The following is a 22,899-nucleotide window of genomic DNA, read 5'->3' as shown; positions in this document are numbered from 1 at the left end:
GGATAGACTGATGGACAAATAGAATGATACAGCAAAAGTAGTGAGATTTTAAAAACTGGTGGATTAGTGTATTTTATGGGGGGTAGGGAGACACTGAAGTTCTCTGTATAGAGTTTGTATTATTTTTGTAACCGTCCTGCAAGTTTGAAATAATTTCAAAGTAAAAAGTTTAAAATAAGAATAAAAGAAAAAAGAAAGAAAAGGAAATGCTTTTGGCAACATCTTTAATGCACAATGTTTCTTTATTAAATACACCTCATTTTTAACCTTCCATTCTTGACTTTCTCCCATTAGAAATATAAAACCAACAAGATTTTCAGTACAATTCATTTTATTATATTAATGCAGGAAAACATTTCCAGTTTATTTCCAATTGCAATTTGAGAACAAACTGGCCTAAAATTTATAATCTTTAATATTTGTGGTGATCACCAACAAATGTGTAAGAATATAAAAAATGAATTAACTCAGTAGTATCTCAAATTCAATGCACAAGAATCTTTTCTTTCTAAAATTTTCCATTTTTAAAAACTGCAGCGCAACCAAAAATCTGTTCATTGAAAACTCTTATGTGATAAAATAATATATTTCAGTTGATTAAAAATAGAATGCAAAAATATTACATTTCTCCAAATACCATTCATTTCATTCTGTTTTGTGTTTCCTACCATCCATCCACAGGTCAATCAAAATACAAATGCATGCAAAAAAAAACAATGTATTATTTGAAATGAAACAGAATTAAGAACAACAAAAGTCAGAGTCAACTTGAGGTAAGTTTTACTTTCAAGAGTAAACATCACAGTTGTAAGAAATGACTCTTTTTCCACAGTCATTAAAATGTGTATTTTCATGGAATCCTTATTTCAGGAGTCTAAAATCAAGTTAAAATTCCATGCTTTCTAGAATATTAAATACCATGCAGTATTAAAAAAAAAATAGGGTTAGCTAACTTTAAAAGCAGAATTCACTTATTTTTTGCTTTCTATCCAATTAAAAATAAGTTCATTAAAATCATTTGACATGATGCATTTATTCTGAAATGTTACTAAAACGCTAATATAAATGTAAGTATCTGTAATTAACTTAACCATTCATACCCAAATAATATATTGGCAAAATGTTCAAATAAAAGAATCATCCAGAGTATGTGTAGTACTAAGGAGCTAAGTTTCCCAGACCTAACACAGAGTAGGCCAAATAATGGAATTCACACAATGCTTGTCTGGGGAGGAAAAGTGTCATATCTTTCTCCAAAACTGAGAGTTCTTAAACTGAGTCAAAGTGGACCATCAAACTGAAATATGCCATATTTCCCACTGGTCAGCCAGCCAGGCTCAGAGGCTGTGAGCTTCTCGCCTTGCCCAGGCTGCAGGCCCACCTGAACCTCAGCCTTTAATGTTCTCACACTGCAGAGAGGGGCAGGATGGAAGCCATTCAGAGCCTGATGAAATGGAATCGTAAACTCCCACTTTCTGTCACCTGTCAACTTCCTATAATTCAAATCACCCTTGAATAAAATTAAATTGGCCTGCTGTAGTTCAGCATATAAGTCAGGGGCAACCTGAGCCATTGTAGAGTATTCATGAGGTAGAGTCCAAAACATGTGATCTTGGTAGACCCATCTACCTGTTCTGATATAGTTTTCCCATTCAGCCCCACACTTGGACATCCACTTATGGTTAGAACGCTTCATTTGTGCAATTAACCACTTAAAATCATGTATAGTAGTATCAGAAACAAACCATGGGATAGTTTTTCCATAAAAATGGATCTCAGTGGCCAGTTTAGAGGACAAGAAGAAGTCAGCTAATACTAAATCTGTAACAAGTTCAAACCCAGAATTATCCAGAACAATATCCACTCTAACAACAGATGTATTTTCTCTTATTTTCTTGCAATTGCTAAGCAATGACCAAAGATGTTCCACGTCATTCACTAAAACAAAAGGTTTTAGGTCTTCCAAAGAATTTATTATATTGTTCTTCTGAGCACTAGTTTCCCCTCCTGATAGTGATAGATCACACTTATTTCCCCACAGTGAAATCTGAAAAAGAAAAAGTACAAAACATTCACCCTTCTTTTGAATAAACAACAAAAACTCTATTTTGTATGGTGGGGGAATAAAGGGAAATGATCACTAAAAATATTCATAAAATTTTTTTCTATGAAGTGTTTAATATAAATGTCGACTAAATCTATACCAGCATTGGGCGAGCAACAGTGGCTCAGGAGGCAGAGTTCTCGCCTGCCATTCCGGAGATGCAGGTTGGATTCCCAGTGCCTGCCCATGCAAAAAAAAAAAAAAAAACTATACCATCTCTGATAATGCAAAGCCTGTGTTTACATGATACAAGATTAATGAGGTTAAAAAAAATGAAACTTTGAATTGCTCAGTTTGTAATGGACCTTTAAAAAATCGGTTTAGCATTCATATTGTTTAATCAGAGTTAAAGTTATTAGATATTAGAGCATCATCAGACACTGTGAAGACAGAGGTTTCAAAGATTACTTTATAATCCAGCAAGAGAGAAATAAACAGTTCCTTTTTTTCCTGCCCCCCCCCCACCATGCCCCAGTTTCTTTTACTAGCTTTCTAACAATAGGGCATGACAACCTGTGTGATATTTGGTGTTCTCACTTGTAAAATAAAGAAATAGAACAAAAGTACTTTATAAAGACCCTTCAAACCCTAATTATATTAATTTGTAGAAAATGGTATTGAGCTTTATTTTAAAACTATAACTAAAATTATATGTTTAGTACTGCAGGCTCTAGAGTCAAACAGACCTGAGTTCAAATCCTAGCACTTCCAATTAATGACCACTAGCTAATCTCTAAAGGTTCAGGTTCCACAAATGAAAAACAAAGACAATGACAGTATTTACCTCAGACCATTATTGTGATGATTAATTAAAATATGCACATGAATTACTTACCCAATTATGGCATGCAGTGAGAGCTCAATAAATGTTACCCAAAATAGCTCTATTCTCATGTTTGAATTAAAATGAGAGGAAAAGAGACCCGGGTTTGATTCCCGGTGCCTGCCCATGTAAAAAAAAAAAAAACAGAAAAAAAAATGAGAGGAAAAGGCATGTTTGAAACAAGAGTATTATTTAAAAAAGATAAATGAATGGATTTTTTAAAAGGTTAGTTCTAAATAATAATTAAAGTACCACTATAAAAATAATAGTAATAATAAATAAATAAATAAATAAATAAATAAATAAAATTTTTAAAAAAGAAAGACAAAAGTACCACTATAGCCAAGAACACAGAGCTCCCTTTCAATCAAAGGGCTTTCTTGCCAGGAGGAACAAGATGTCACTGTTTCTCATCTTGACCCCAGCTGTTGCTGAGACTAAGTCCAGGGTGACTGCGGTTAGGAGGAAGGTGGACTCCCTTCTTCCACCCAACCCCAAGGCTCTACCTTGAGGGAAGCACACTGAAAACACTGGGACTGCAGAGCCCTTCCCTTGGCTCATGAGGTGGTGGTTCCACGCAAGGAGAGACCAGCCAAGTAAACCTCAGACTGCTCCTGCCACACCTCTCCTTCCCCTAAGCACTCAGCTCCTGGAGTGGGAGTCTCACTCTGCAAGAAGCTTGTCATCACCTATGCTCAGTTCTGGAGTCTTGGCTCAGAGATTCTGCCTGGGATGGAGAAGCAGGTCATAAAACAGCTCCTAACAGCTTCCCAAATACAGAGTATGTTCTTCTGGCCACAATGGAATTGAATTAGAAATCAGTAGCAGTGAAAAATTTGGGAAACTCACAAATATATGGAAATTCAACAACACACTCCTAAGTAACCAATAGCAAAAGAAGAAATCAAAAGGAACATCAGAAAATATTTGAGATAACTGATGATCTCACCACAGCATCCCAAAATTTATAGGATACAGCTAAAGCAGTGCTTAGAGGAAATTTATAGTGTAAATGCCTATTAAGAATGAAAGATCTCAAATCAATAACCTAATCTTCTACAGCAAGGTACTGTAAGAAATGAGTAAAACAAACCTAAAGTAGAAGGAAGGAAGCAGTAAAGGTTAGAGTGGAAATAAATAAATTTGGAAAATGGGAAAACAACAGGGGAAAAAACAGTGAAACCAAAAGCTGATCCTTAGAAAAGTTGAACAAAATTGACAAACTGTTAGCTAAACTAACAAAGGAAAAAAAAAAGAGAGACCCAGAATCATAAATGAAAGGGAGAACATTAGTACTGACCTTACAGAAATAAAAAATATATATTATAAAGGGATATTATGAACAAGTGTACATCAACAACTTTGATAATTTAGATGAAATGAGCAAATTTCTAGAAGCACACAAACTACTGAAACTAACTTATGAAGAAACAGATGACTTGAATATAACAAATGAAGAGACTGAATCAGTAATCAGAAAACTACCTACAAAGAAAAGCCCAGATGAGTTCACCACTAAATTCTACCATTCATTCAAAGAAGAATTAACACTAATTCTTCACAAAATCTTCCTAAAAATAGAGGAGAGAACGCCTACCAACTCATTCTATGAGGCCAATGTTATCCTGCTAACAAAATAAAATACATTACAAGAAAGGTGAGCTGGTTTGAAAGGAATCAAAATTCCATTTCATAAAGGTAGAATAATCCTTATTCAATACTATATGTTTGAAACTGTAATCAGATCATTTCCCTGGATGATGTGATTTAGTCAAGAGTAGTTGTTAAACTGGATTAGGTGAGAACATGTCTCCACCCAGGGTGGGTCTTGATTGGTTTATTGGAATCCTATAAAAAAGGAAACATTTTGGAGAATGGGAGATTCAGAGAGAGCCAGTGAAGAATGACATAGCCACGGAGCCTAGAAGCCAGCGACCTTTGGAGATGAAGAAGGAAAACGCCTCCCGGGGAGCTTCATGAAACAGGAAGCCAGGAGAGAAAGTAGCAGAAGATGTGTTCACCATGTGCCCTTCTAGCGGAGAGAGAAACTGTGACAGTGTTCACCATGTGCCTTTCCAGATGAGAGAGAAACCCTGAATATCATCGGCCTTCTTGAAGTAAGGTATCTTTCCCTGGATGCCTTTGATTGGACATTTCTACAGACTTGTTTTAATTGGACATTTTCTCGGCCTTTGAACTGTAAATTAGCAACTTATTAATTCCTCTTTCAAAAGCCATTCCGTTTCTGGTATATTGCATTCTGGCAGCTAGCAAACTAGAACAAAAGGAAAATTATTTCTCTAATAAACATGCAAACAAAAATCCTCAACAAAATACATGCAAACTGAATCTAGCACCACATAAAAACAATTATACACCATGCTCAAGTACAATTTATCCCAGGAATGCAAGCTTGGTTTAACATCCAAAAATCAATTAATGTAATGCAGCTTATCAATAGTATACAGAGTTAAAATCATGTGATCATCTCTGCAGTCACAAAAAAAGCATTTCACAAAATCCAATAACCTTTCATGATAAAAATATTCAACGAACTAGAAATAGAAGAGATATTCCTCAATCTGATAAAGGGTATCTATGAAAAACCCACAGCCAACTCATACTTAATAGTGAAAGACTGGATGCTTTCTCCCTAAGACCAAGAAAACAAGATGTCCACTTTTACTTCTGCGAATCAACATTGTACTGGAGGTCCTAGTCAGAACAATTAGGCAAGAAAAAGAAATAAAAGGCACTGAGACTGGATAGGAAGAAGTGAAACTGTCTCTATTTGCATAAGATATGATCTTGGTATACGAAAATTCTAAAGAACCCACCAAAAACTATTAGAACTATTAAATGAGTTCAGCAAGGCTGTGGCATACAAGATCAAATACTATTAATATGCAAAAAATTAATAGTATTTCTATATACTTGCAATGAACCATCTGAAAATGAATTAAGAAAATAATTCCATTCACAATAGCATCAACAGGAACAAAGTACTTTAAAAGAAGCATGAAATTTATACTCCGAAAACTATAAAACATTGCTGAAAGAAATTAAAAAAGAACTAAATAAATGGAAAAGCATCCCATGTCCAAGATTAAATGACAACACTATTAAGATGGCAATACTGCTCAAACTGATTGATACAGTCAATGCAGCTCAGAATCCCAGCTTTGTACAAATTGGGAAGCTGATTCTAAAATTCATAGGAGATTTCTAGGGACCCACAATAGCAGAAACAACCCTGAAAAAAGAAGAATAAAGTAGGGGGACTCACACTTACCAATTTCAAAATTTACTACAAAGCAATGGTAATCAAGATAGTGTGGTACCATTGTGAATTGCTGAGTGTATGTGTTGGGGAGAGAAAAAAAAAAGATAAAAAGATAGTGTGGTACCAGCACAAGGACAGAGATACAGACAAATAGAATGAAATTAAGACTTTAGAAATAAAACCATATATCTATGGTCAACGATTTTTTTTTTTGGGGGGGGGAGTGGTACATGGTCCGGGAATTGAACCCGGGTCTCCCACATGGAAGGTGGGCATTCTAACTACTGAACTACCCATGCACCCTATGGTCAAGTGATTTCTAACAAAGATGACAAAACTACTCAAATGGGGAGAAAATATTTTCAATAAATAGTGCTAACAAACTAAATAACAACATGCAAAAGAATGAAGTTGGACCCTTATTTCACAGCATTACAAAAATTAACTCAAAATGGACCAAAGACTTAAATGTAATAACAAAAAACATAAAACTATAAGAAGAAAACACAGGACATGGTAAAATACTCTTAGATATGATACCAAAAGCATGAGCAGCAAAAGAAAAAATAGATAAATTGGACTTCATCACATTTGAAAACATTTGTGCTTCAAAGGACACCATCAAGAAAAGTGAAAAACAACCTACAGAATGGGAGAAAGTATTTGCAAATCATTAATCTGATAAGGGACCTATATCCAGAATTTTTAAAGAACTCTTACATGTAACAAAGTAAATTAAAAAATTTTTAAATTAAAAATGCACAAAGCATCTGAATAGACATTTTGCCAAAGAAGATACATGAAAAGTTGCTCAACATCACTGGTCATCAGGGAGATGCAAATCAAAACCACAGTGAGATCTATTTCACACCCACTAAGAGTGGCTAAAATTTTAAAAATCAGGTAACAAGTGTCAGTGTAGATGTGGAGAACTGAATGCTGCAGATGGGAATGTAAAATGGTCCAACCACTTTAAAATATACTCTGGCAGTTGTTCAAATGATTAAACTTTGAGTTACCAAATGACCCACCAATGTAGAAAGGAAGACTATGAGTAAAGGCAAATGACCCACCAATTCCACTCCTAGGTATAAACCTAAGGGAAATGAAAACACATAACCATGCAGAAACACGTACACAAATATTAATAGTGCCATTTCCACAACAGCTAAAAGATGGATACAATTTAAATATCTATCAATGAATGAATGGATAAACAACAGGTAGTATATCTATATAATGAAAGTTATCTGGCCATAAAAAGGAATGAAGTTGATACATGCTACATTATGCATGAATCTTGAAAACACTATGCTATGTGAAAGAAGCCAATGAGAATACTACTTGATTCCACTCTTATGAAATTCCAGAATAAGGAAATCTAGAGACAGAAAAGATGTTAGTGGTTTCTTAGGACTAGGGAGGGTGGGGAAGGATGGCACGAGAGAGGAAGAGATGGGGCGTGTTTGTAGGGAAGCACTAGCTAAAGGGTACAGGTCTTTTTTTGGAGTGCTGAAAATATTCTAAAAATTAGAATGGTGATGATGGCTGCATATATCTATCACTATACTAAAACCATTAAACTATACACTTTAAATGAGAAAATTGTATGGTATGTGAATTGTGTCTCAATGCTACTGAAAATAACATATTTTTTAAAATAAGAAATCAAAACTAAAATTTACAAGGTCACAATATTGATGAATAAAAACATATTATGTTCTATGTGATAGCATTCCCCAGATGAGATTAGGTTTCCTGTTGACCTGTTCCTTTATAATAACTATAGTTTGTAATTATATATTAATTTGTCCAATTATTGTTTTGTCTATATTCCCTCAACCTTACAAGTTCTACGATAGCAAGGATTGTTCTGTCTTCTATGCCTTCACATGCCTAGTACCTATAACAGTGCCTGACGCAAAAGTATGGAAATACTTGTATGTAAAGCAGTATATGGCTATGACTCCTAAAAACAGATCAACATTCCCAGCTGTTATAGTTTGCTAGCTGTGGGAATGCAATATACCAGAAACAGAACAGCTTTTAAAGGGGAGAATTTAATAAGTTACAAGTTTATAGTTCTAAGGCCATGAAAATCTCCAAATTAAAGCAAGTCTATAAAAATGTCCAAACCACAGCACCATTAAGAGGCTACCTTCACTCAAGTAAGGCTGATGAGTTCAGCATTTTTCTCTCCACTGGGAAGGCGCATGGCACAGTCTGCTGGTTTCTCCCCAGGCCTCTTGCTTCATGAAGCGCCTCGGGAGGCATTTTCCTTCTTATCTTCAAAGGTCGCCGGCTGGTGGACTCTGTGGTTCTCTTGTCCTTCTGTCGTGGTTCTGAGGCTCTCTCCCTGTTCTCAAAAGGCTCTCTCTAAACTGTCTCCTCTTTTATAGGGTTCCAGTAAACAAGGACCCGTGTAGTAATCAGGACCCGTGCAGAATGGGTGGAGACACGTCGCTATCTAATCAAGTTTAATACTCACAACTGATTGAGTCACATTTTCATGAAGATAACCTAATCAAATTTCCAACCTAGAGTGCTGAATAGGGATCAAAAGAAACCGTTGCTCCCAGAAGACTGATCAGGATTAAAATATGGCTTTTCTAGGGTACATAAATCCTTTCAAACAGGCACATTCCACCCTCTGGACCCTAAAAAACAATATGTTTTTCCATATACAAAATACATTCATTCCATAATAATATCAGAGAACCTTAAACCACTTCGGTAACAATACAAGTACAATACAAGGTTAAAACCAGTATAAAGTCTCATCAAATTTAGTTATAGGCATGGTCTGTTCTAAGGTAAAATTCTCTGGCTCTGGACCTGATACTCAAGCAAGTTATTTGCTGCCAACATACAAAGGAGGAACAGTCATAGGATACATATACCCATTTCCATAGGGAGGAACTGGAAGGAATACAGGGGTCATGGGACCCAAGCAGTTTCAAAAACCTGCAGGGCAAACTCCATTAGACTTCAAAGTCTGAGAGTAATTTTTTGGGGCTTTAGAAAGTGGCAGTTCCACCCTTTTCAAGAGCCTACACAGTGGCCCACTTCTCTCCAAATGCAACCTTGGGGGACACTGAGGAAACCATCTTTTTCTCAGCTCCACACTCTCCAACCATCGGGACCACACTTGGGCTCTCTGCCATCTCTGCGGCACATGCTCAACCCCTCCATTTGGTAGTAGCTAGGCTCTCCCCAGTCCCCAGGGAGTGTGCTGTATTCTCTCCAAGGCCTGAGGTAGCACTACTCTTCCACTGCAATGAGGTGAAACGCCCATCCTCTGCCTCTGGTGGAAACTCAGCCTCTCCATGTGCTTGGGTGGGTCCGCTTTCCTAGTATGAGTCTTCTTGACTTCAGGTCTCAGCCTCCATTGTTCTGCCTCTGAAGTTATTTTTCCTCCTATGTGTCCCTTCTCTGTCCCTCTCAGTCCTGACTGGCAGTGGTTTTCTTTATACACATCCTACAACACTCTAGTTAGCTTTCTATGCATTAGCCTAGGATTGTGCCCATCAGACATAAGGAGTTTCTACAAATCCTTCCTGGAGAACTCCATGTCCAATCCTGGCTTTCTCTGAAATGGTTGATGGGGTCCATATTTGGCCAAATCCTCATGTGGGGCACCATTCTCTGGGGCCTCCCTTCCTGGAAGTGAAGAATTTCCCAGAACATCAATTTCTGGTTTCTTTGTACCCATGGGCTCAGTTTTCAGGTTATCTCTTTCTTGTCACATTTCACAATAAGCTATGAGGAGAAACCAGACTGCAACATCCACATTTAATTTGGAAATCTCTTCTGCCAAATATCCAAGTTAATGGCTTTTAAAATCTGTCTTCCAGCTAAAGCCACTAGTCAATGTACCAGATTATCTGACATTTTAAAACAAGGATAGCCTTCCTTCCAGTTTGCAATAACATGTGCCTCATCTCTGCCTAGAGCCTCATCAGAGGTATCTTTAGAGTCCACATTTCTAACAGTCTTTTCAAAGCATTCTAGGCCTTCCCTATCAACTTCCTCACCACTCCTCCAGAATCTTCTGCTTATCCATTTAAAGATAAGAATCTTCTGCTTATTCATTTAAACAGTCGTTCCAGCATGTTTGGTATTTACAAGCTGCAGCAGCACCCCACTTCTCCAGTACCAAAATCTGTTCTAGTTTGCTAGCTGCCAGAATGCAATATACCCCAAACAGAATGGCTTTTAAAAAGGGGAATTTAATAACTTACAAGTTTACAGTTCTAAGTCCGTCTCCAAATTAAAGCAAATCTATAAAAATGTTCAAATCTAGGCACCATCAAAAAGTTACTTTCACTCAAAAAAGGCCGATGAGTTCCGGGTCAAGATGGTGGCTTAACAACGTGCGCATTTTAGTTCATCCTCCAGAACAACTACTAAATAACCAGAAACAGTACAGAACAGCTCCTGGGGCCACGTCAGTGACCGGACACACAGCGTACCCCAGTCTGGACCAGCTGGACCGGCTGTGAGCCCCCCCAGAACCGTGAGTTCCCAAAGCTGCAGCAGCCAGCGCCCTCCCCCACAGGCCACTTCCCCAAGGGGAAAGGAAAGGACTTTACCAGCAGCAGGGACTGGGCACAATCAAATGCCAATTGTGGAACTAATTAACAAATTCTGACTACTAAAAATAGGCCCCCAGCTTAGGTGAACCTGATCAAAGTGGAGGTTTCTCATTTTTGCCCCGGCGCCAAGGGGGGGCAATACTGACAGAAAAAGGGGGGAAAAAAAGAAGGAAACAGATGTTTTTGTGGCTGAGTATCTACAAAGGCTTGACTGCCTCTGGATACAGCAGCAGGACTTTTCAGGCTGCAACTGCCCCAGGCATAGGCAGAAGTGAGCTCTTTTGGGGGCTTATTTGGAGCCTGTGCCTTCCCCATGTGAGGGGTGAAGCCCCACCCAGGTGGAATCCCTCCATCAAGGAATTCAGACACCAGGGCTTGGTAATTTGAAGCCATTAAAACCAGCCTACAACCTCTCCTCTGTCCCCACCATGCCCCCAGCAGGGAGAGTCTGCCAAAATTAAAGGTACCGCATCATCTTAAGATGGTGGGACCTGCAGTCAGACAAATGCCACATACTGGGCAGGATAAGAAAAACAGAGTACAGAGACTTCACAGGAAAGTCTTTCAACCTGCTGGATCTCACCCTCAGGGAAAACCGATGCAGGTGACTCTTTCCTCCTGATAGGAGGCCAGTTTGGTCTGGGAAAATCTGGCTGGGGTCTATAATATCTAAGTAGACCCTCCTAAGTGTGTGTGTGGGGGGGAAGGCACCACACAAGCAGGGCAAGAAACAAGAAAACAAGAACTGAAAAATTCTCCTCTGTTAAACAAAACTTAAGCTAAAGGTCCAGGTAAAGCTGAACGGAATGTCAAAGAACAGACAGAAAACAAATCATCCAGCAAGAAAACCCTAGATAAAAGAAGTGAAAGCAATCTCCAGAATAAATTAATTAAGGTTATTAAATGCCTAGACACCAGCAAAAAATAACAAATCACACTAAGAAAATTGAAGATATGGCCCAGTCAAAGGAACAAACCAACAATTCAAATGACATACAGGAGCTGAAACAATTAATTCAGAATATATGAACAGACATGGAAAAACCTCATCAAAAACCAAATCAGTGAATTGAGGGAAGATATAAAGAAGGCAAGGAAAGAACAAAAAGAAGAAACTGAAGTTCTGAAAAAACAAATGACAGAACTTATGGGAATGAAAGACACAGTAGAAGAGATGAAAAAAACAATGAAAACCTACAATGGTAAATTCTGAGAGACAGAACATAGGATTTCTAAACTCAGGGAATTGAAAGACAATATGAAGCGCACGAATATACGTGTTGTGGGTGTCCCAGAAGGAGAAGAGAAGGGAAAAGGAGGAGAAAAACTAATGGAGGAAATTATCACTGAAAATTTCCCAACTCTTATGAAAGACTTAAAATTACAGATCCAAGAAGTGCAGCATACCCCAAAGAGAATAGATCCAAATAGACGTACTCCAAGACATTTAATAATCAGAATTTCAGAGGTCAAAGAGAAAGAGAGGATCTTGAAAGCAGCAAGAGAAAAGCAATCCATCACATACAAGGGAAGCCCAATAATACTATGTACAGATCTCTCAGCAGAAACCTTGGAGGTGAGAAGACAGTGGGATAATATATTTAAATTATTAAGAGAAAAACTGCCAACCAAGAATTGTATATCCAGCAAAATTGTCCTTCAAAAATAAGGGAGAAATTAAAACATTTTCAGACAAAAATCACTGAGAGAATTTGTGACCAAGAGATCAGCTCTGCAAGAAATACTAAAGGGAACACTAGAGACAGATACGAAGACAGAAGAGAGAGGTGTGGAGAAGAGTGTAGAAAGGAAGACTATGAGTAAAGGTAAAAAGAAGGAAAATTAGATAGGACATATAAAATCCAGAAGGCAAAATAGTAGAAGAAAGTACTACCCATGCAGTAATAACACTGAATGCTAATGGATTAAACTTTCCAATCAAAAGACATAGTCTGGCAGAATGGATTAAAAAACAGGACCCATCTATATGCTGTCTCTACTCAAAGGACACGAGGCCAAGGACACAAATGGACATTTACACACCAATGTTTATAGCAACATTATTAACAATTACCAAGAGATGGAAACAGCCAAAATGTCCATCAACTAGACGGTTGGCTAAACAAACTGTGACATTCACATAAGATGGAATATTATGCAGCTGTAAGACAGAATAAAGTTATGAAGTATGTAACAACATGAATGGACCTTAAGGACATTATGCCGAGTGTGATTAGCCAGAAAAAAAAGGACAAATACTGCATGGTCTCACTGATATGAACTGACATTAGTGAATAAACTTGGAATATTTCCTTGGTAACAGAGACCATCAGGAGATAGAAACAGGGTAAGAAATTGGGTAACTGGAGCTGAAGGGATACAGATTGTGCAACAGGACTGAATATAAAAACTCAGAAATGGACAGCACAATATTACATAACTGTAATACAATTATGTTAAAACACTGAATGAAGCTGAATGTGAGAATGATAGAGGGAGGAGGGCTGGGGCATAAATGAAATCACAAAGAAAGATAGACGATAAAGATTGCGATGGTGTAATCTAGGAATGCCTAGAGTGTATAATGATAGTGACTAAATGTACAAATTTTAAAAATGTTTTTGCATGAGGAAGAACAAAAGAATGTCATTATTGCAGTGTGCTGAAAATAGATGGTACTTAATAGTTTAAAATTTCAACTAATGTGTGAGACTAAAGCAAAAAATGTTTATTTGGTACAAATCTATACTTTGACTAGTGCATCTCCTAATATAACTTATGTAGATAGTTGATTGAACACCTTAAGTACATGGAACTTTGTATAGGACATGAGACTTTATTGGTTTGTCCAGGTGATGCTTTGATGAATCCCAGAGTGATCTGAACAGTGAGTGGAAAAGTATTTGCAAAGTCCCCTTCGTGGAATGGTGAGAACAGGGGAAAACTCAACTTCCCCAAGTTGAATTCTTGATATTCTCACAAGCAGTGTGGACAGCCAAAGCTATAGGCTGAGCCCCCAGTCTTGGGGTTTGTTCACATGAAACTTAACCCCACAGGGGATAGGTCAAGCCTACTTAAAATTAAGCCTAAGAGTCACCCCCAAGAGAACCTCTTTTGTAGCTCAGATGTGGCCTCTCTCTCCAGCCAACACAGCAAGCAGACTCACCACCCTCCCCCTATCTACGTGGGACATGACTACCAGGGGTGTAGATCTTCCTGGCAGTGTGGGACAGAAATCCCAGAATGAGCTGAGATTCAGCATCAAGGGTCTGAGAAAAACTCTAGAATGAGAGTTTTATGCTGAGACCCAGCATAAAGGGATTGAGAAAACCTTCTTGACCAAAAGGGGGAAGAGTGAAATGAGACAAAGTGTCAATGGCTGAGAGATTCCAAAGAGAGTCGAGAGGTTATCCTGGAGGTTATTCTTATGTATTAAGTAGATATCACCTTGTTATCCAAGATGTAATGGAGGGGCTGGAGGGAACTGCCTGAAAATGTAGAGCTGTGTTCCAGTAGACATGTTTCTTGATGATGATTGTATAATGATGTAGCTTTCACCATGTGACTGTGTGATTGTGAAAACCTTGTGTCCGATGCTCCTTTTATCTACCTTGTCAACAGATGAGAGGAACATATGGAATAAAAATAAATAATAGGGGAAAAAAATGTTAAAATAGATTTAGTTTGAAATGCTAGTGATTAATGAAAGGGATCAGTAAGGGGTATGGCATGTAAAATTTTTTTCTTTGTTATATTTTTCTGTTGTCTTTTTATTTCTTTTTCTGAATTGATGCTAATGTTCTGGGAATATGCAACTATGTGATGATATTGTGAATTGCTGAGTGTATGTGTTGGGAATGTGTGTGTTTCTTGTAATTTTTTTTTTTTTTTTTTTTTTTTTTCTAAAGGAAAGACAGAGAGAAGGAAGGAAGGATAGAAGGAAGGAAGGAAGGAAGAAAGGGAAACATCTTTAAACACTTTCTTGTTTTTATTGTATTTTGTTTCTCCGTTTTTGTTACATGGGCTGGGGCCGGGAATCGAACCGAGGTCCTCCGGCATAGCAGGCAAGCACTTTGCCCGCTGAGCCACCGCGGCCCACCCTCTTGTAATTTTTTTTTAATTAATAAAAAAAAAAAAGGCCGATGAGTTCAGCGTTTCTCTCTCAACTGGGAAGGCACGTGGCAAACATGTGACAGTCTGCTGGCTTTCTCCCCAGGCCTCTTGCTTCATGAAGCTCCCCAAGAGGCATTTTCCTTCTTCAACTCCAAAGGTTGCTGGCTGGTGGACTCTATGGTTTTTCTCATCTTTCTATCTTGGTTCTGCAGCTCTCTCCTTGTTCTCAAAATATACTCTCTCCAAACTGTCTCCTCTTTTATAAGATTCCAGGAAACTAATCAGGACCCACGAAGAATAGGTGGAGACATGTCTCCATCTAATCAAGTTTAATAACCACAACTGATTGAGTCACATTTCCGTGGAGATAACCTAATCAAGTTTCCAGCCTAGAGTACTAAATAGGGATTAGAAGAAACGTTGTTGCCAGAAGATTGATTAGGATTAAAACATGGCTTTTCTAGGATACATAAATCCTTTCAAACTGGCACACCTGCAAACTAAACCCCCCTGAGGCTTCATATTAGCCAGTTGCTCATTGTGAGCATTAGCAGGAGGCCACTTGGGCTTCCTGTCCTTGGGAGCATAGTGGCAGTTTGGGGTAATTTGCCAAATTAGGTGACAGAAAATTGATTTATATTCATTCTTCTTTGCAATTTATTATATTTATAGGACAAAGTCCATATTCATCCAAGAAGACTATTCACTAAAAGGGTCTGCTAGTTTGGGGTAAAGATCTGGCCTGCTCATTTTCTTTCCTTTTTTCTTAATTCCAAGCTAAGCATAAAGAACAGTTGAGAGGAAAAAGCAACAAGGTTCATTAGTTACAATATATTGACAATTTTTCTTCCAAATTCAAAAACACTTTTACCTCTTAATCACTCAGCTTACTCTGCTTGCCCTAATGTTTCATCAGGACTTTGTCACACACCACAACCCATCAGCAAATTCTGAGACCTCATACTTTCAAAGTACATCCAGAACTTGACCACATCTTACCACATATTATCAACTTGTTCCAAACCACCATCATCCCTCACATACCTGCCTATTTTCACCCTTGCCCCCTTCAGTCTATTTTCAGAAGTAATCCTTAAAATCAGCATATAGTGTTATACTGAAAACCCTCTAAAAGCTCCCCCTATTAAAAAGTCTTCATTTTGAATAGAAAGCAAAGTCCTTTCTATTTTTTTGCTTGTAAGAAGTTATGTGTCAGTTCTATGTGCTTAACCTTTCATCTCTTTTCCTATAGCTTTTCCTGGCACCTCAGCCTCAGCAGGAACATCCCTTCCCCAGATAAGCACATGACTCACTCCACCTCCTCCAGGCCACCCCTCAAGTCACCCTCAGCAGGCCCTTCTTTGGCAGAGCCCTACAGAAAACTGTAACCCCTAATGCTCTCCACTTAAACATTCCCGATTCCCCTTCCCTGCTTTAAATCTCTTCAGAGCACTTTCTATTAGGGCCCTGGGAAAGGGGAGTGCTGGGAATACTGTTATGTACTATACATTTTCAAATAATTCTGACCCTAATAATATATTTTAGAATGTTCTGAATGAGAATAAACTGAAACTTAAGGTTGATGAAGAAATGTACTAAAACTATATTAAAAAGTCCACCTGGGTCCGAGCGAGGACTTCGGGAGAAGATGGCGGCTTAGTAAGACACGCGGATCTTAGTTTCTTCTCCAGGACAGCTACTAGGGGAGTAGAAACGATACAGAACAGCGCCCAAAGCCACAACAGAGATAAAAAAGACAGCGTACCCCATCCTGGAACGGCTGGCTGGCTGAGAGAAGCCGCTCGGGTGAGATCGCCGAGGCGCATGGGCTTCACCGGGCGGGGCGGCAAGCGGCCGGAGTCACTCCCTTCCCCCTTTCCGGGCTGACTGGGAGAACTGGAGAGGCGGTCCCCTGAAACCGCGGCGGCTGGCGCCCACACCACGCTCCACCCCCCGGACCAACTGAGAGAATTGGATCGGAAATCCGCAGGCCGCGGAGAACGGTGACGGGTGGGGGAGGCCCCTTCCAAACCCGTGACTCCCCGGGAACGTGCACTCTCCCGGGCAGGCCGCTGCCGCTGGCGCCCTCCCGCCACGCTTGTCGCCCGGGCGACTAGGAAATTCGGATGGGCGCTTTCCCGGGCTGCGGCGGCCAGCAACCCTCCCCGCATTCGGACCCCGGGCCGGCTCGAACCCTTCCAAGCCGCTTCGGCTAGCGAACCTCCCGGACGGCAAGAGTTTTCCAAAGTTAAAGGTTCCACAGCACCTTTTACTGGTGGGACCCGCAGACAAACGTGTGCCACGAGCGCCACCTACTGGGCAGGATAAGAAAAACAGAACACAGAGATTTCACAGAAAAATCTTCCAAACTTTTGGATCCAATACCCAGGGAAATCTGTCTAAATGCGCAGACGCCAACAGAAGATAACAGATCACGCTCAAATAATTGAAAATATAGCCCAGTCAAAGGAATAAACCGATAGTTCAAATGAGATACAGGAGCTGAGCCAACTAATGCTGAATATACGAACAGAAATGGAAAACCTCTTCAAAAACGAAATCGATAAATTGAGGGAGGACATGAAGAAGACATGGGCTGAACATAAAGAAGAAATAGAAAAACTGAAAAAACAAATCACAGAACTTATGGAAGTGAAGGACAAAGTAGAAAAGATAGAAAAAACAATGGATAGCTACAATGATAGATTCAAAGAGACAGAAGATAGAATTAGTGATTTGGAGGATGGAACATCTGAATTCCAAAAACAAACAGAAACTATCGGGAAAAGAATGGAAAAATTTGAACAGGGTATCAGGGAACTCAAGGACAATATGAACCGCACAAATATACGTGTTGTGGGTGTCCCAGAAGGAGAAGAGAAGGGAAAAGGAGGAGATAAACTAATGGAAGAAATTTTCACTGAAAATTTCCGAACTCTTATGAAAGACCTAAAATTACAGATCCAAGAAGTGCAGCACACCCCAAAGAGATTAGACCCAAATAGGCGTTCTCCAAGACACTTACTAGTTAGAATGTCAGAGGTCAAAGAGAAAAAGAGGATCTTGAAAGCAGCAAGAGAAAAACAATCCATCACATACAAGGGAAACCCAATAAGACTATGTGTAGATTTCTCAGCAGAAACCATGGAGGCTAGAAGACAGTGGGATGATATATTTAAATTACTAAAAGAGAAAAACTGCCAACCAAGACTCCTATATCCAGCAAAATTGTCCTTCAAAAATGAGGGAGAAATTAAAACATTCTCAGACAAAAAGTCACTGAGAGAATTTGTGACCAAGAGACCAGCTCTGCAAGAAATACTAAAGGGAGCACTAGAGTCAGAACCGAAAAGACAGAAGAGAGAGGTATGGAGAAGAGGGTAGAAAGAAGGAAAGTCAGATATGATATATATAATACAAAAGGCAAAATGGTAGAGGAAAATATTATCCAAACAATAATAACACTAAATGTTAATGGACTGAATTCCCCAATCGAAAGACATAGAAAGGCAGAATGGATTAAAAAACAGGATCCTTCTATATGCTGTCTACAGGAAACACATCTTAGACCCAAAGATAAACATAGGTTGAAAGTGAAAGGTTGAGAAAAGATATTTCATGCAAATAACAACCAGAAAATAGCAGGAGTGGCTATACTAATATCCAACAAGTTAGACTTCAAATGTAAAACAGTTAAAAGAGACAAAGAAGGACACTATATACTAATAAAAGGAACAATTAAACAAGAAGACATAACAATCATAAATATTTACGCACCGAACCAGAATGCCCAAAAATACGTGAGGAATACACTGCTAACACTGAAAAAGGAAATAGACACAAATACCATAATAGTTGGAGACTTCAATTCCCCACTCTCATCAATGGACAGAACATCTAGACAGAGGATCAATAAAGAAATAGAGAATCTGAATATTACTATAAAGGAGCTAGACTTAACAGACATTTATAGGACATTACATCCCACAACAGCAGGATACACCTTTTTCTCAAGTGCTCAAGGATCATTCTCAAAGATAGACCATATGCTGGGTCACAAAGCAAGTCTTAACAAATTTAAAAAGATTGAAATCATACACAACACTTTCTCGGATCATAGGAATGAAGTTGGAAATCAATAATAGGCGGAATGCCAGAAAATTCACAAAGACGTGGAGGCTCAACAACACACTCCTAAACAACGACTGGGTCAAAGAAGAAATTGCAAGAGAAATTAGCAAATACCTCGAGGCAAATGAAAATGAAAACACAACATATCAAAACTTATGGGATGCAGCAAAGGCAGTGCTAAGAGGGAAATTTATTGCCCTAAATGCCTATATCAGAAAAGAAGAAAAGGCAAAAATGCAGGAATTAACTGTTCACTTGGAAGAACTGGAGAAAGAACAGCAAACTAATCCCAAAGCAAGCAAAAGGAAAGAAATAACAAAGATCAGAGCAGAAATAAACGAAATTGAAAACATGAAAACAATAGAGAAAATCAATAAGACCAGAAGTTGGTTCTATGAGAAAATCAATAAGATTGATGGGCCCTTAGCAAGATTGACAAAAAGAAGAAGAGAGAGGATGCAAATAAATAAGATCAGAAATGGAAGAGGAGACATAACTACTGACCTCACAGAAATAAAGGAGGTAATAACAGGATACTATGAACAACTTTACGCTAATAAATACAACAATTTAGAGGAAATGGACGGGTTCCTGGAAAGACATGAACAACCAACTTTGACTCAAGAAGACATAGATGACCTCAACAAACCAATCACAAGTAAAGAAATTGAATTAGTCATTCAAAAGCTTCCTAAAAAGAAAAGTCCAGGACCAGATGGCTTCACATGTGAATTCTACCAAACGTTCCAGAAAGAATTAGTACCAATTCTCCTCAAACTCTTCAAAAAAATCGAAGTGGAGGGAAAACTACCTAATTCATTCTATGAAGCCAACATCACCCTCATACCAAAACCAGGCAAAGATATTACAAAAAAAGAAAACTACAGGCCAATCTCTCTAATGAATTAGATGCAAAAATCCTCAATAAAATTCTAGCAAATCGTATCCAACAACACATTAAAAGAATTATACATCATGACCAAGTAGGATTCATCCCAGGTATGCAAGGATGGTTCAACATAAGAAAATCAATTAATGTAATACACCATATCAACAAATCAAAGCAGAAAAATCACATGATCATCTCAATTGATGCAGAGAAGGCATTTGACAAGATTCAACATCCTTTCCTGTTGAAAACACTTCAAAAGATAGGAATACAAGGGAACTTCCTTAAAATGATAGAGGGAATATATGAAAAACCCACAGCTAATATCATCCTCAATGGGGAAAAATTGAAAACTTTCCCCCTAAGATCAGGAACAAGACAAGGATGTCCACTATCACCACTATTATTCAACATTGTGTTGGAGGTTCTAGCCAGAGCAATTAGACAAGAAAAAGAAATACAAGGCATCAAAATTGGAAAGGAAGAAGTAAAACTATCACTGTTTGCAGACGATATGATACTATACGTCGAAAACCCGGAAAAATCCACAACAAAACTACTAGAGCTAATAAATGAGTACAGCAAAGTAGCAGGTTACAAGATCAACATTCAAAAATCTGTAGCATTTCTATACACTAGTAATGAACAAGCTGAGGGGGAAATCAAGAAACGAATCCCATTCACAATTGCAACTAAAAGAATAAAATACCTAGGAATAAATTTAACTAAAGAGACAAAAAACCTATATAAAGAAAACTACAAAAAACTGTTAAAAGAAATCACAGAAGACCTAAATAGATGGAAGGGCATACCGTGTTCATGGATTGGAAGACTAAATATAGTTAAGATGTCAATCCTACCTAAATTGATTTACAGATTCAATGCAATACCAATCAAAATCCCTACAACTTATTTTTCAGAAATAGAAAAACCAATAAGCAAATTTATCTGGAAGGGCAGGGTGCCCCGAATTGCTAAAAATATCTTGAGGAAAAAAAACGAAGCTGGAGGTCTAGCGATGCCCGACTTTAAGGCATATTATGAAGCCACAGTGGTCAAAACAGCATGGTATTGGCATAAAGATAGATATATCGACCAATGGAATCGAATAGAGTGCTCAGATATAGACCCTCTCATCTATGGACATTTGATCTTTGATAAGGCAGTCAAGCCAACTCACCTGGGACAGAACAGTCTCTTCAATAAATGGTGCCTAAAGAACTGGATATCCATATGCAAAAGAATGAAAGAAGACCCATCTCTCACACCCTATACAAAAGTTAACTCAAAATGGATCAAAGATCTAAACATTAGGTCTAAGACCATAAAACAGTTAGAGGAAAATGTTGGGAGATATCTTATGGATCTTACAACTGGAGGCGGTTTTATGGACCTTAAACCTAAAGCAAGAGCACTGAAGAAGGAAATAAATAAATGGGAGCTCCTCAAAATTAAACACTTTTGTGCATCAAAGAACTTCATCAAGAAAGTAGAAAGACAGCCTACACAATGGGAGACAATATTTGGAAATGATATATCAGATAAAGGTCTAGTATCCAGAATTTATAAAGAGATTGTTCATCTCAACAACAAAAAGACAGCCAACCCAATTACAAAATGGGAAAAAGACTTGAACAGACACCTATCAGAAGAGGAAATACACATGGCCAAAAGGCACATGAAGAGATGCTCAATGTCCCTGGCCATTAGAGAAATGCAGATCAAAACCACAATGAGATATCATCTCACACCCACCAGAATGGCCATTATCAACAAAACAGAAAATGACAAGTGCTGGAGAGGATGCGGAGAAAGAGGCACACTTATCCACTGTTGGTGGGAATGTCAAATGGTGCAACCACTGTGGAAGGCAGTTTGGCGGTTCCTCAAAAAGCTGAATATAGAATTGCCATACGACCCAGCAATACCATTGCTGGGTATCTATTCAAAGGACTTAAGGGCAAAGACACAAACGGACATTTGCACACCAATGTTTATAGCAGCGTTATTTACAATTGCAAAGAGATGGAAACAGCCGAAATCTCCATCAACGGAAGAGTGGCTAAACAAACTGTGGTATATACATATGATGGAATACCATGCAACTTTAAGACAAGATAAACTTATGAAGCATGTAATAACATGGATGGACCTAGAGATCATTATGCTGAGTGAGTCTAGCCAAAAACTAAAGGACAAATACTGTATGGTCCCACTGATGTGAACAGACATTCGAGAATAAATTTGGAATATGTCATTGGTAACAGAGTCCAGCAGGAGGTAGAAACAGGGTAAGATAATGGGCAATTGGAGTTGAAGGGATACAGACTGTGCAACAAGACTAGATACAAAAACTCAAAAATGGACAACACAATAATACCTAATTGTAAAGTAATCTTGTTAAAACACTGAATGAAGCTGCATCTGAGCTATAGGTTTTTGTTTTGTTTTGTTTTGTTTTGTTTTGACTTTACTATTATTACTTTTATTTCTGTCTCTATATTAACATTCTATATCTTTTTCGGTTATGTTGCTAGTTTTTCTAAACCGATGCAAATGTACTAAGAAATGATGATCATGCATCTATGTGATGATGTAAAGAATTACTGATTGCATATGTAGAATGGTATGATTTCTAAATGTTGGGTTAATTTCTTTTTTTCCGTTAATTAAAAAAAAAAAAAAAAAAGAGAAGGGGTCATTGGAGCTGAAGGGATACAGACTGTACAACGGGACTGGATATAAAAACTCAGAAATGGACAGCACAATACTACCCAATTGTAATGCAATTATGTTAAAACACTGAATGAAGCTGCATGTGAGGTATAGGTTTTTTGCTTTTTTTTTTCTTTCTATTAATGTTTTAATTCTTATTCTGTTGTCTTTTTATTTCTTTTTCTAAATCGATGCAAATGTACTAAGAAATGATGAATATGCAACTATGTGATGTTATTAAGAATT

The 22,899-nt window shown here is 38.2% G+C and overlaps 1 protein-coding gene across 2 annotated transcripts in view; it reads right to left on the bottom strand.

Moving 5' to 3' along the window:
* Positions 1-214: 214 nt before the first annotated feature.
* The window catches only part of DCPH1 (damage control phosphatase 1), a 40,598-nt gene continuing 17,913 nt past the window's right edge, over positions 215-22,899 (bottom strand). For both annotated transcript variants that reach the window (XM_077149278.1, XM_077149279.1), the window contains exon 5: positions 215-2,047. In XM_077149278.1, the coding sequence (XP_077005393.1) occupies positions 1,280-2,047 (768 nt within the window). In that variant the 3' untranslated portion in view covers positions 215-1,279. The remainder of the gene's footprint in view (positions 2,048-22,899) is intronic.

Source organism: Tamandua tetradactyla, chromosome 2 (assembly GCF_023851605.1).
Source record: "Tamandua tetradactyla isolate mTamTet1 chromosome 2, mTamTet1.pri, whole genome shotgun sequence".
Classification (NCBI taxonomy): Eukaryota; Metazoa; Chordata; class Mammalia; order Pilosa; family Myrmecophagidae; genus Tamandua; species Tamandua tetradactyla.
This window is presented reverse-complemented; position numbering and strand designations above follow the sequence as displayed.